Here is a 14,418-nt window from a genome sequence, read left to right on the forward strand (position 1 = left end):
CATCCATCTAAAAGGTGACTAAGTTACTGTGCTTGATTGGATCCAGAAGCATGCTAGAGATGTAGATCGCCTCCTCCTATTCTAGGACATTTGGTGGATTGGATTCCTTTGGAGCTAGTTATATCTAACGTGTGGCCGATAGAACGGTCCATTACCAATTCACTCCAGTCAAATACACGATGAATCCATGGCATATTTTTCAAGCATGATGCATGTATTTATACGCTATCTCGCATATTTATAAGCTGTGCATATTTTTGAATTAACTTTGTGCAGATAGGTACAAAGTGTATTCTGAGGAGATATTAATTGTGTTTAAGGTGACAGCCACTAAGCCCAGCCAGATATTTTGCATATGCATAATTGAATTAACCCTGTGAAAATAGACATTTAAGTGTGTTCCAAAAGATAGTAATTATGTTCCCACTTGGCAGCAACTTGTTCAGCTAGACATTTTTGTGCGTGCATACTTGAATTAATTATATGTGCATGTCAAGACAAACTGACCTATTAAATGAAGTGAAAAAGAGGTGCATTAATTAAAGGATTCAATCCATGGATTGCAGCGGATGTTCTAAATGGCGATATATTTTCCAGTACCAAAAATCCAGGAGTTATCAGCAGCTATGTCCCCAGTTCACAATCCTGAAATAATCAGCTGCCTTATCCCAACCCACAAAAACAATATAGAAGCTTCCTTGAAAAGTAATAGAGCTGGTAATTTCATCATGCTTAATTGCAATAATTTGCCTATCAAGTTGAAAAAAAAAATAATCAAATCCTACTCCACTCTCTTTTTTCCTTTTCAGTTCAATCTCAGTATCTTTAACATCTACAATACAAAAAAAAAAAAAAACACAACTTATTGCTGTGGGAATTACTTATGAAGGAAATGAATATTGGAGTGGAGGGGAGGAACTAGACATCAGTCAAGATCAATGATGATACAATCACAACATATGCGAGTAAGAAGAAGACTGCCATCTGAATGAAGAACTTAGGGTTTTCCCTCATGCTTGAGGCTGTGACCGCCCTGGAAGGGGGAAAAAGTTATATCAGAACGAAGGGAAATAGAGTTCATGGGTGATCATGGCAGCATAAAACATGCAAATGCACAAAACAATGAAATTACCTTGCGATACGCTGAGAAAGTCGATGGAAAGGCAGACTCTGAATAAAGACAACACCAGGTCCTGTCAGAATAGCCGTTAATTGGTTGTCACCCTGCAATGTAACAGAGAGCTCTCAATGCTAAGCCAAATTAAATAAATAATGGTGGGTGTCATTACTTGAGATTCCATGCTGTCGTATCTAATAGAAATATAAACCAAATGCAGCAAAAGAAAATGGCAGCACTACAGAGTAAGGACTATGGAACCTGGATGATAGTGTCCAGGCTAACCATTTTGTCCCCAGTACCAGTCATTATGTTGCAACAATCATAAGACAGGCATAAGTGCAACCAACAGCCAAATAGATGGTAACACTCGCAGATCATACAATATTAAGTTAATTTCTACTCGATCATATTACAGGTGCAGATAACTTATTAGACATTCCTTCATCTGAAAATGCTGCCAACCACTCTCACGAAAATCCTGAAGCTACCTTTTCGGAAATCCTCATACATATTTGATATCTATGGCAAATAACCTTCATAGACTTAACTGGTGATTTCATTTCTAGAAACAAACAGGTATCCTCAATCAAAAAAGGGCACTGAGATATGATCAAGACCAGAAAGCAGTAAAGCAGATAGACTCACCCCAAATACTACCCTTCTCATTGGGTGGGAGGGCTTCAGCTGGAAATTTATGGTATTTGTCATAGCTACAATGCAGGCAGCATCAACAACTAACACTTCCCCCGAAGCAAGAATTTTCTGTGCAACTAGCAAAATAGATCACAAAAGAGGTCAAAGAGTTAGTTAGCAATTACAAAATGTAGACTTATATGCTAAAGCTGCTAGCCTGTTACCAATTTTGTCCTTTCAAGAAGAGGGCAAAGATAATATCTCTATACCAAATAATATATATTATAGGCATACTGAAGCAATGCACTTTATTTTAATATCTAGTGACTAAACAATCCATAGAAAAGCAGTAAAAGAATATCAGTCCTTATCTGCCAATATCATGGGATTTATCAGTTTACATTGGCCGAGAGAATGAGGGACATTGTTTTACATATTACTGAGTGCCCAATGATGATACAACATTTATCTTAACTGATATCTCAGATGAGATGAACATGATGAATGGATGGGAGCTGGATAACTTATACTATATTATTATCACAACTTTAGCAATTATTAAGCTTCTTATTTTCTGGTAAGTATTACTTATGCTTGTCCATAATTGCTAAATGAGATTTACGCATTTTCATCTTTAGTATATGAGTTTGAAGAAATAGTAAGCACTTAAATCAAGAACCTGAAAATGCAAAATGTTTGCATGAAACTGTGAATCAAAACTGCCAATAAATATTTTCAGCTAGTTGATGAATGTCCTCCCTGAATGTCTTAGCAGAGGGCAACAGAATTCAAACTATTTTCGACGTATTTTATTTTCAAATATCCCATGGTTTAGACACATAATAATAGATCCATAACTACATGTGCTTTGCATCTTCACACATACATGTGAACGACGATTCTATCACAAACTGAGATGAAGCCATGTTCATCCAAGAAACAAGAATAAGGCAGAGATGAGAAACCAATGCATCATCTAATTTGTTTCAACAGGCCCAGTTAATCAATTTTGTGAACCCAAAACTGCATGTAGTTGCAAAATTAATCAACAGTGATATGAGTGCAATAATATGAATGCGAGTGTGCATGAGGAGAGTTGATGAAAAGCATGTAAATTTCAGGTTCTGTGAGTGAGAATTTATGACATGCTCTTTCACATCGATTTTTTAAGTTTCGGCCAAAGCAGATTGTTTTCAGTTGATACTGATCTGAAAATGACCAAACTTTTTGGTCAGTATCAGCCGGTTTCAAAAGTTTTGATTGAACCCAGTTGCGCAACCAATATTCCTTTTAAAACGAATTGTTTAACAAGTAAATAGACAACACAGAAAAAATTCATGTGATGTGAATCTTGAAGCTATACGCAACATTACAACATGAAAAATGCATACACATGCCTGATTTGAAAGTGAGCTGTTTAGGGACATAGGAATCTTTCACTAGTTTTCAAAAATTTTGGGACATGAAGGTCTACTTATCATGTCCTTCATTTTTTTATTTTGATAATTGAAAGAAATACGAAATAGGTATACATAATTAACTTTATACTCTTTTCAACTTGGTCATGATAGTCCACACTTGATTGAGTAATATTTGATATTAATACTCAATAAACTAGTACATTTGTGACATGTTTAATAGGTTAAGCTTCAATAAGTTCTGTTTCAGCATAAAACTATCCAAACTAAATAAATTATAAGATAACCCAACACATAATAAAATGACGTCAAGTAATTAGACTTGGTTTCTTTGTTTTTACTTGGTTTTTTTTATTTTATTTTTATGTTTGCGACTGAAATTCTGTAACTCGAAGCAAAACTAATGAAACAAAAACTCTTATCCTGGGAAGCAAAACTGAAACTAAAAGTGAAACCAAGTTTGAAAACCTTGTTTCACATTGTTATGTGGAAGAGAATCACTAAGTATCCAAAAAATATACTATCAAGCAGCATGGTAGAGCATGCATGAAAAGATCTTTAAACCATGGTGGCCAGTGAGGGTGAATGTACCACAGAGTTAAAACATAAGCACATTGAGAATAACATTGTGGTCCTACTATGTTAAGAAAGAGCATGATGTACAATAGTTTTGTTCAGTTGAAAAGTAACAAACATGCCACACAGGGTGTTGATTTATCCAAATCATTGAAAGCCTGGAAAAACTGAATCTATGTGGCGTAAACTCAGGTACATGTGCTATGTGTGGGTGCATGTCTAAGCATTCCTTCATTTTATCCTCAAAGCATTCCCTTTTGTGGACCCTTCCAAAGTCTCATACCCATATTCTGCAACATTGCCCAATATTCCTATTGTCTTTCTCTTATCCATTATCTCTCCTTCCTATCTTTCTCTGCCTCTTCATCAAGCTCTTTAGGCTTATATTTTCTTTCCACAAATCTGTCTAAGTTCCTCTATGGATGTTTGCTCAGCGGATTTTGGGAATAAAAAAAGACATAGGATATTAGTTCCACCACTACTATCTTCATGATCCTGAAGCTTTTCACATGGTATGACACCAACCCTTAAGACTTGGCCTTTCTTTTGATAAACTGTACACTAAAAATTCAGGCTAGTGAAATTTGAATTAGACCATTGCATCTCTTTCTTTTCACTTTTCAATTGATAATGTGAGATCTGTATATTGGTTATTTTTGCATGAAGCCCTGTTCGGTTCAAGGCACAAGGACAGTGTAAGCAAGAGAATATCTAGATGCAATCAAATGGGGTTCCAAAATGACCTAGCCTACCCTAAAAACTTGAAGAATGTTTGTACATATGTTTTCCCTACTCTCCTCTTTGCCCAACAATTATGCAAACAGAAAAGATGGTAAAAATATGGAGTTCAAAGTCATTCTCTGAAACATTGGAATATCAGACACTCAATAGTGTTGAACAAAGTTGCCGATAATGGTCCCCAACTGGTCAATTATTTATGAATAAAAGGCAAAAGAAAAATATCTCCCCCTTGAGGAGATAAGGTCAAGTAGAAGAATGGCTGTGGAAGAGCATAAAACCATAAATCAGCGCCAGTGCACACCATAAGTCTCTGATGTAAGGGAAACCTTAAAGATAACGTACCACATTGTATCAAAAAGTTAGATATTTAAACTTAGTCTTTGCAAGTCTGAAGCTACAACAAGGAGATTCAAATAATCTCTATCTAGATTGCATCCTTCATAATTTTTCTAGAGTTGAATTTAGTTAATTCTCCTTGCATCAGGTACTCGAAGATTACAGGTGCCCTTCTTGAACATTATTCCTACCACTGAAAACCAAACCTGACCATGCCTTGAAAATTTCAATACAAGCACAAATTGGTTATCTTGGGTCAAGCTTGTTTTTAATTGTACCATGTAGGTTCTTTACCATAATTCCCCTGTAATTGAACCTGGATTAGTTCAGGTTATCTTGGGAGCCCTACAGCAGAAATTTGGATTAGATCAGCTGTTTAAGCCCTGAAGTTTTCCCTAAGTTGCACATAGATCCAACCCAGCCTAAATTATGAGTTAAGAAAGACACAATTCAGGTTAGCAAGGTTTAAGTTGCACCTACATTGAGGACAGCAATAAAGAAAGGTACAAAAGAAGTGGCTGATAAAAAGGGAACAGAGTTTGTGTATAAGTCAGGAGCATATTGTCACAGGCTTGGAAGGTTTCCCTATCAGCTTCTTATAAACATGTGAGATGTTGGAAAAAATAAACTTATGGGGTATTTTATATTGTGGAGCAAAAGCATTCTAGTGCTGCTGCTTCATCATAAGGTCTGAAGAGCATGATTCTACATTATAACCATCAAGACTTTATTATCTACAATATGACAGGATACAGGGCACCTATGATTAAATATACAGGCTTACTATATGGAAAAAAATAACATGATATCCTGTTGACAGTGATTTTGTCAAATAAAGATGTTTCACTGTTATTACCTGATACTTGCTGTTATAATGGCTACTGACGGTCATCTTAATATTAACGTCATAAAGTTATATGGCTCCTAACAATATAATGGCCACTAACTATTACGGGCCCTTGCTAACATATACTTATGATGGTGTTAATAAAACCTTTTTAAGGTGAAAGCAAAAGATGCTGAAGTCACCTAGCTGATTACATCTCACTTATTGTGATTACAAAATTTTACTGAAGACCCTGGAAGTTAATAAGACAGCTTTTCACATTAAAATTATATTAGTTCTTTATCTACCATTAACCAAACAAAGATGTACATGAGTTATTCTAGTGTTAATAATATTCATTATTATGTTAATCGATGCAATGCCTTCCTCCCAAAATATGCAAGCATTGCTATCTAATTCTGTCCAGCATTCTGTACTATTTTGGAACATTCTGATAATAACAACAATCAGTACTCAATCAAAGATCTGCAGAGGATCCAAAGCGCACATCTTTATAATGGCAACAATAAAGAGGATGAACTTGAAGTGCACAGAGATAAGTATACCTGATCCACCACCAATAAGGAAAGCAAGCCCTTGACCTGCCAGCTTCTGTTTAAGGATCACCTAAAATAGCAATAAACATATGATGAGTACAGACTTTATGTCAATGTAATCCAGATGCTAGAGAAAGAAGGCCCTGTAGGGGAGAAAATGCAGCACTAGACCTTACCTCTGCACCAACTTCAATATTGCGGGCTCTCTGATCAACTGTACTTGAGACTGTTACCTCATTGACAGAGCAAAGGAATGCATCTGGCTACAACAACCAAATTTGAATATTGTAAAATACTCTACATTGCTTAGAGAAGAAAAATATGGCAAAAATGTAATGATGAAAAAATATATACTATTAGATAAGCACATATTTCAGTTAGTCGGCTAAGTAAATTTGATCGACATGATCAAAATTTGGATTGAATAAAATTAGGAGCAGGTGCAGGTATAAGAAGCACACATATTAGAAACATTTTTTAGCAAGGAAGCACTTGGGAAGTGACTGTATGTTTAGGAAGAATCTGAAGCAGATTTATTACCCTAGGTAGAAGATTCTAGCTAGGATCTAACTCTGCAACCAATTATAATTTCACTTGAACTTTTAACCCTCTCAATTTCACTGTATTATGGACTCTCCCTCTGATAAAAACTATCTCTGGCATATGCTGCAGCAAGCTACTAAGGATTGTTAAAGTACTGCAATCAAAGCACGAGGTGTTGCCAGTGCCCAAAGACTCAAAATCAACCTGCTTTAGCATGCCAGTGAGAGTTCTGTTGTCCAAAAAAAGAAGGAAAAAAAAAGAAGAAAAAAGTGTGGACATATAAGTCATTTTTAATCTAAAAACAATAACAGAATAAATTATAAATTAGATTAAGGAGACGAAAAATATTGGATGCATTTTTAAGCATGCCACAAATTAAGAGTTTAATAAGATTCAAGTCTAACCTGACAAAGATTCAAACTTATATAATAAATCACCCCCCCACCCCCCCACCCAAACAAACAAAAAAAGAAAATCCCAACACCTTGGGTCTGAAAATTCCTTTGGATTATTGCATGTAACCCGCACACCCCCCCCCCCCCCCCTCTCTCCTCCTCCTCCTCTCCTTCTCACTATTTTATTAGGTGGCACCTATTCCCCTTCCAGTTTCTTTATTAAGTCTCAAGATATCTCACCATATGAGATTATGCAAATCTTAGATTCAAATATGGAGTTTTACTTGGAAATAACTATTTAAACTACAGTGGATATTGGATTTCATGAATCTGTTAGTTGCCCATTTAAAACCATATAACTAATGTACCTCTCGCCCACTGCTTTCCCAGGTCCAAAGAAATGAAATCTTGTAAATAAAAAAAAAAAGATAAATTAAAAAGGAAAGATTTATCTCCCTGGGTGAGACAGCTTGCAGCCCTACATGGAGAGAAAAATAAAGAGAGATTATGGTTTCTAGGCCCACAAGAGAAGGAAAAAGCACTTTGTAGATTTTCAATCTGTTTAGAAATTTTGTTTGATCAACTATTCTAAGATTGTAAACTTTGCTTACATAGGAGAAATATTCATACTTTTGATTTGAAAATTATTAAAATTTTCATTGCACAGAAACATTCATAAAACGTTACAACAATCTATAGTGAGACATTTTATTAATTTACTTTAATGATACTTGTAACTTCTTATATCATTAAAATCTTTTTATATACTATGCTGTAGTAATTTGATCTATGTTTCTCCAAAGGGAGATTGTTAATATTCTTTTATTTTAAATTATTTTAAATAAAATAAGATCAAAACTTTCACTTTTGTCTTTGAAATTAAAAAAATATTTGTAATATACTAACAAAACCAAAATGTAGAATCTCAAGCTTTCTCCTTCCTATCCAAATTAAAATAGAGAAAAAAAAAACTATATAGTTTATAAGAATTATAATTTGCAATGCAAACCTATTACTATTTATAACTATTCTAAAAATGGTAGGCATGACTTCAATATGTATAGATACATGTAAATATATTTTTTATCAAAAAAGATATTTAATTAGTTAACTTTTGTAATTTCAACTTTCTTTTGGGGGGCTGGAGGAGAGTGAGGTGCTCCGCCCTTATCAAGCAAGAGTATTATTAAGGCTAAGCAGGGTTGTAGCCACCAACACAAATAAAATTGAAATTAAAAAAAGAAAAAAATGGAATACATGACATTAAAAGAAATAAAGAATACAGTGTAATATCAAATATTAATGATTTATACATAGTTGGCTCATAATAGCAGGCCCATGAAAGCAAATCAAGATGAGCTAGTCCTACAACTCGTGTTGGCATGTACATCCGACAACTGACATGAGTTAGTGGTAGGAAACAATGAAATAAGAGTCAAGCCAGTCCATTAGCATCACTAATTATAAAAACTACATGAATATGTTCTTAGAACAAGAATAGTTAGATAAAGCAAGAAAAATGAAGGAATCTACTATACCTGGCAAAGAATTTCTCCACCAAAATTTGCCAAGTCAATCTATGAAAAAAAAAAGTCACATAGCAATCTTTAGCAAAAATATCAGCATTTCTAACAATAATTTAAAATTCAATAAATGGTCTTCCATAAACAAGGATTTATTGAGTATCTTTTTTTTCCTGAAAGCTCTGTATTTAAGATGTTGCGATAATAACTGAATGGAAAATGACATATTTTCAGCTGCCTTCCAAAGAAATTGAAATGTCAGTGAAATTCATATGTGGTGCCAAAAGTGAAGCATTGGGCTTTAGCCTCATTAAGATAATATCAGCAGAAGACTGCCCCTAAAGAGGCAAGAGTAAGGGGGAAAAATTCATAGCATACTCCTTCGCATCCTTAAGCAGTCACCATTTTATGAAATTAGGAAAATCTGTTGACTTCTAGCGACCATCTACTTCGACTGAAGCAGTGACCTTGGCAGTGATGTTCTTATCAACAGATGGGTGTGTTCTCAGAGGTTTCCGTGGTTCAGATATTCTTATTGTTGATACTAGTGAGGGCCATGAGATGGCAGGATGGACCTTGGAAAGGCAAAGAGGGGGCACCGTTCAGACATTCTTATTGTTGATACTATTGAGGGCCATGAGATGGCAGGATGGACCTTGGAAAGGCAAAGAGGGGGCACCGTAAGTAGAATTGTAGAAGACCACTAAGATGAAGGCAGCAAAGAAGAAAACCAAGCCTGGGGTGACATATTAGCCCACTCGTGTGAATGATAATCATTCATCTTGTTGCATTTAATATCAAGAAACTATTATTACTATGATCATTATATGATGGTAACTAATATTGCTCCAATTACATGATGGTAATTAATGATGCAGTCTTATCTTGCAACTAGAAGGACTTCATCTCACAAAGCACAAAGTTAAAAAAATGATTAGTTCTTCCTCGGAATGCTTTCAAATATTATATTCTGAACAAGGCTTTTTATAAATAAAGAAGAAGAATTTAGGCACTCTTAAAAAAGCAATGCCAATAGAAATCTTTGTGCGGCATAATGCTAAATTCCAAACGTTCACCTGATCTTCCTGTATGTAAGAATTGATGAATGGTCGACATTTAACAAGGGCAATGCTGGAAAATGGTTTAGAGAAAAAGAGGAAGTAGCAACAATCAATATTTATAAGAATGAAAAAGATGAAGAGCTTTTAGATATCCAAAGAAAAGGAGAATAAAGGATTTGGTCACTAAAACAGAAATTGCAAAATCAGAAGCAGAGCTCTTGCTGGATTTTTTGGATCTCAAATTCTAATAATGATTTGTAGCATTGAAACTCTTGCATCATAAAAATAAATTTTGGTTGAGATACCATGATTATATATGGAAATTTAGCTAAAATATCATTTATATACTAACCGGGAGTATCCTTGCAGGAGAGGGTGCTGCAATTCCCACAAATCCATCCTCTAGACCCGAATTAAAAAGAACTGTGCTTGTTACATTTTTTCCAAAAAGCCACTGCCAGAAACCCCCTTCATTCTCAGGGTAGTAATTATTGTCCATTTGAATGGACCCAGACATGTAACACATTGTACCTAAGGAAAATTTCCAAGATAAAACATGGAGTTCCTTTACTGGATTCAATATACAAATGACAAGCAACCAGTTTACAAGCATAGAATGATATAACTGAACAAAGCGCCTGCTTAATTTTATGAATTAGATCTCGAGCAGAAAAATGACAGAAAAGATGACCTTATAGTTGTAACACCTCTATTTTTTTATTATGCAGTATGTATCATATACTCAGAAACAAAAGTGATTAGCTATTAGTAGATGGTACATCAGGAACTTGTGGTACCAACCACTACATGATATAAGGTTAGGCACGCAAGGTATAAGCAAACCAGAAATGATTATAAGCAGCATGCAGGAACAAAATTAAATATATAACTAATATATGAATTCAGAAAAATAGTATCTAATTGATCACAAATAAAGCTCACAAAAATACAATGAAGACTGACTTGCCTGGCTTTGCTGTTACCTTTTCCTGTGATTTCAGCATTATCTGGAAATTGGATTCCGATTAGATGTGCAAAAATTAGAAGTACTTTTGAAAAAAAAAAGGTACTCAAAAATGTCGTTACTTCAAAGTACCTGTAAAATTTGTGATTCTCCACCCAATATTTGAAAAGGGGTCACTGTTGTTTCGGGACTCTACATTACATAATCATTCGATAAGTCCAACAAGTTTAGTGATAATGATTCTCATCACATATGATATTTTAGTTTACCAACATTCCATGGCAACAGCCACATTTCCAATGAATAAGAACTTTAGATTTTAATGGTAAGTAACCACCTCGTATACCCTCAAGTTACATAAAAAGAAAACTTATTCAGGGAGACTTAGGCGCAGTGAGCATGGTAGCGAGTGAGAAAAAGAATTAAAGAAAAGGGGGACTTCTGTTGTCTAATTCTAAGAACCGGACTTATTAGGAGTTACAACGACCAGTCCTGTAAACCTAAAATAACAAGCGCACAGTTTAATTTACACAAAAAATTAACTCAATTGAAAAAAATCCGGATAATTTATAAAAATTTAGCAGAATAGATGAATAGAGCGGATTCAATAAACGTATAAGACCGATAAACCGGACATGAAATACAACAAAAAACAGTCAAAAGAATTAAAGAAAAGCGCAGAAAAATAAAGAAATTGAACAAAACACAACAAAATGCAGTAAAAGAAATTAAAGAAGCTGACAAGGTTATGCAACCAGAATCGAAGCACAAGTTCAGACCATGAAAATTTTCCCCAGTCGTAACAAATCGATAGAAATCTACCAAGATTCCCTAAAGATCTCCCTGGATAGATTTCAGATCCTAAACAGAAACTCCAGCAGAAACCCTAGCTTCCAAAGGGAATCAAGAAGAGATGGGGGAAGCGAAGGACACCTGGTAAACATAGGGCTGGAACGGCGCCGAGAAGAAGGGCGCGGCCATGGCGATCGCGATGAAGCCTCCGAATACAGCTTTGAGCAATCACCAGAGACTGGATCGAGGGTTTCGAAGCGCCGATAGAGACCCCTCGAGAACGGTGGTTCTATGAAATTACTAAACAGCCCTCAATTCTTCACGTAAATTCGCGTGATTGTGGGCTGCTGAACGGTGGTTATATTGTAATTATCTTTGGAAACAAGGGCAGTAATATCTAAGTGCATTCTCCAACTCCCCGCTTCACCTTTGGAACGCCTTCCACGCCATAAGCTTAATGGCTACCGCCCACGTCATCGTTTTAGGTTAGGTGGCTTGTTATCATTGGTTCCCATGCTACTCCCGACATGTCAGAATTGCAGCTGAACTTAGACAGCAGAGCCGGCGGTTTTACTTCTTTGAAGCAATCTACCGTTCATTCTATCCTTAGATTGATGGTGGAGTCTTAACCGTTTGATTAGTTGGCTTCCACAGGGACAACCAGACCGCCATTCTCGCTTAGTTTGTACTAAGGAGCCCAGCAGCTCACTGGCTGCTCTAGCACAAGCCGGCTCGACTCGAGTTCAATTTGGGCTCTACACGACTCAATTATTAATGAGTATAAATTGAGCTTGAGTAGCTCTCGACAGTTTTTCAAAAAAAAAAAAAGCTTAAATAGCAACATACTCGGTTCAAAAACTCACAAATTTAATAAAGTATTTATATTTTTTATTTATAATATATATAATTAATTTAATATTTAAAATATAATGCTATGTTATATTTTGTTTTAATTATATTTTTAATTATGATAAAGGCATTAATTCGAACTTATATTCGAGTATGAATCAATTGATATTCAAGTCGAGTTAAGCAGTTCTCAAATATTGACTTTTTTATCGAATCGAGTTCGAACTTAGATATTAATGCTCGATTAATTTTGAATCAAATTTCAAACTCAAATATTTTGAATTAAATTACTCTTGAACCTCTAGCTATTTGACTCAGCTTAGCGCAATTGTATCTCTAGTTTCTACTTTTTCTTCTAGAAGTAAAAATATCCACCATATCACCACACCTTGAAGAGATCGGAAGCGCAAATGCAATTCTCACACGTGTAGACCAAAAGGACACTGAATGACTGTGATCCTTCATGACGCTCAAATCTTCACCACTAGATAGATGATATCAAAGGTTCCCTGTGATCCAACATGATATTGTTCAAACTTTTAGTATTTTATTATAGGAGCCAGAATTGGGGGTATTGAAAATAATCTCTGTAGATTTTAAAAAAACTTCCTATATATGAGAGAGGTTAAAAGAATGATCTCAGCTCGCGAGACCCTATTCTATTTACTTATTTTTTCTCCCTAGCCCCAATGTGGGATAATTGGCATTTTTCTTCTCTCCCCTCATATTCCATAATTCCACAATTTTTTCTCTTCTCCTGGAAGCGGTAGTAAAGCCTGACCCGCATCAGCCAAATGTGCTCGACTTGACTATTTTCAAATTCATATTTGGAGAACAAATTAACTTGAAATTTACCGGTTTTTATAAATGGTTAGGTTTGAATTTAGGTTTCGAACCTGATTGGTCACCTAAATCGAAGATATTGTAAATATTAGATTTTTGATGTATGGTACATAAGAATACCCATGCTAGCAATTGTAGAGTAATTGGTTCAAATGTTAAGTTGTAAGTTCTTATAGCCTACTTTATTTTTATTATTATATTTTAGTTAGTTTATCATTGACTGCTTTTTTTATATATATCCCAAATTTCTAAATTTTTTATACTTATTATGATAAAGTGCTCATGGAAACACGCATGAATCATAAAAACTCGCTATGTGTTTCAACTAAATATATATTATCGTTAACGGAAACAGTTTCAGCTGTATATTGGATATGCTGTGATCTAAGGATGACATATGTCATTGATGTCTGATTTTTTTTTTTAGTACATCAGCGACTCACAGATAACGAGTGTGGGTACAATCCGTAAAGTCAGAAAGAAAAAAAAAACTGTAAAGGAGACGAAACAGAGGCATGATTCATCCTGATAAAATCTTCGGAGTGATAAGCCGCATAGGATGCCACCTAATATGCAGTACCGTTTGCCTTTTTATAAATATGAGTAGCTCGATAAAAGACGCACTCATGTACCTTGGTTAATGGCAATATGCCCATGCTAGCCATTGGTTCCTTGTTATCACTTTCAGGGACTTTTGGTAAGCTAAGGAGGGCCAACCATCTGATCTCTGCTACTCTAACCTAATGATTTCTTTTTTTTTGGTATAATGAAAAAGAATAATTCAATCAAATAAACAGTGAGATGTAGACGTGAAAGAGAGGACTCACAAGCAAGATTTGGCCTTTCAGGTCACGAGATACCAAGTAAAAGTTAAAAAAAAAAAAGAAGGGCGAACCAGGGAACTTCTGTTCATCACTTGAAGTACTAAACAAGTCTTAGTTCCTTTGTCTTGTTAACCGTCATTCCTCCTCTAAACTTGTCATTTGAGCCGTTTTTCTTCTACGCTTTTCCTTTGAAAGTCGGGGACAAAAATTCCAATGCCATGCGAGTGACCCGGTAGTCTTGTAGTCCATAAAGCCATGTGTCGTTATGGGGAGAAAGGATGGGGGAAAAAAACAAGAAAAATTAAAAGCCGAACAATTTGAAACAACACAACAATACAAATAACGAAACCAGTATCTTTGCCCCTAATGATCAATTCCACTCACAGAAAAAAAATCTATGGGCGACTCCAACCAGTC

General features: G+C 35.2%; 1 protein-coding gene across 1 annotated transcript; it reads right to left on the reverse strand.

Moving 5' to 3' along the window:
* Nucleotides 1-694: 694 nt before the first annotated feature.
* Nucleotides 695-11,816, reverse strand: LOC103712572 (uncharacterized). Its single transcript, XM_008799127.6, has 10 exons — nt 11,627-11,816; nt 10,826-10,885; nt 10,697-10,736; nt 10,082-10,260; nt 8,684-8,722; nt 6,384-6,470; nt 6,217-6,277; nt 1,766-1,890; nt 1,133-1,224; nt 695-1,033 (listed from the first exon to the last, which is right to left on the reverse strand). Exons 1-10 carry the CDS (start codon nt 11,672-11,674, stop codon nt 919-921), a joined length of 846 nt encoding a protein of 281 aa, XP_008797349.3. The 5' UTR covers nt 11,675-11,816; the 3' UTR covers nt 695-918.
* Nucleotides 11,817-14,418: the final 2,602 nt, after the last annotated feature.

Source organism: Phoenix dactylifera, chromosome 5 (genome assembly GCF_051530095.1).
Source record: "Phoenix dactylifera cultivar Ajwa chromosome 5, Ajwa_hap1_PhDact_Kaust_v1.1, whole genome shotgun sequence".
NCBI lineage: Eukaryota > Viridiplantae > Streptophyta > Magnoliopsida > Arecales > Arecaceae > Phoenix > Phoenix dactylifera.

Bases quoted from the DNA above. Each gene is read 5' to 3' on its own strand.
- LOC103712572 (XM_008799127.6), bottom strand. From the start codon at position 11,674: ATGGCCGCGCCCTTCTTCTCGGCGCCGTTCCAGCCCTATGTTTACCAG. The intron at 1,891-6,216 runs GTATACTTATCT...CTATTTTGCTAG, and splicing joins CCTTATTGGTGGTGGATCAG to TTGCACAGAAAATTCTTGCT. The intron at 1,225-1,765 runs GTGAGTCTATCT...GTTACATTGCAG, and splicing joins TGAGAAGGGTAGTATTTGGG to GGTGACAACCAATTAACGGC.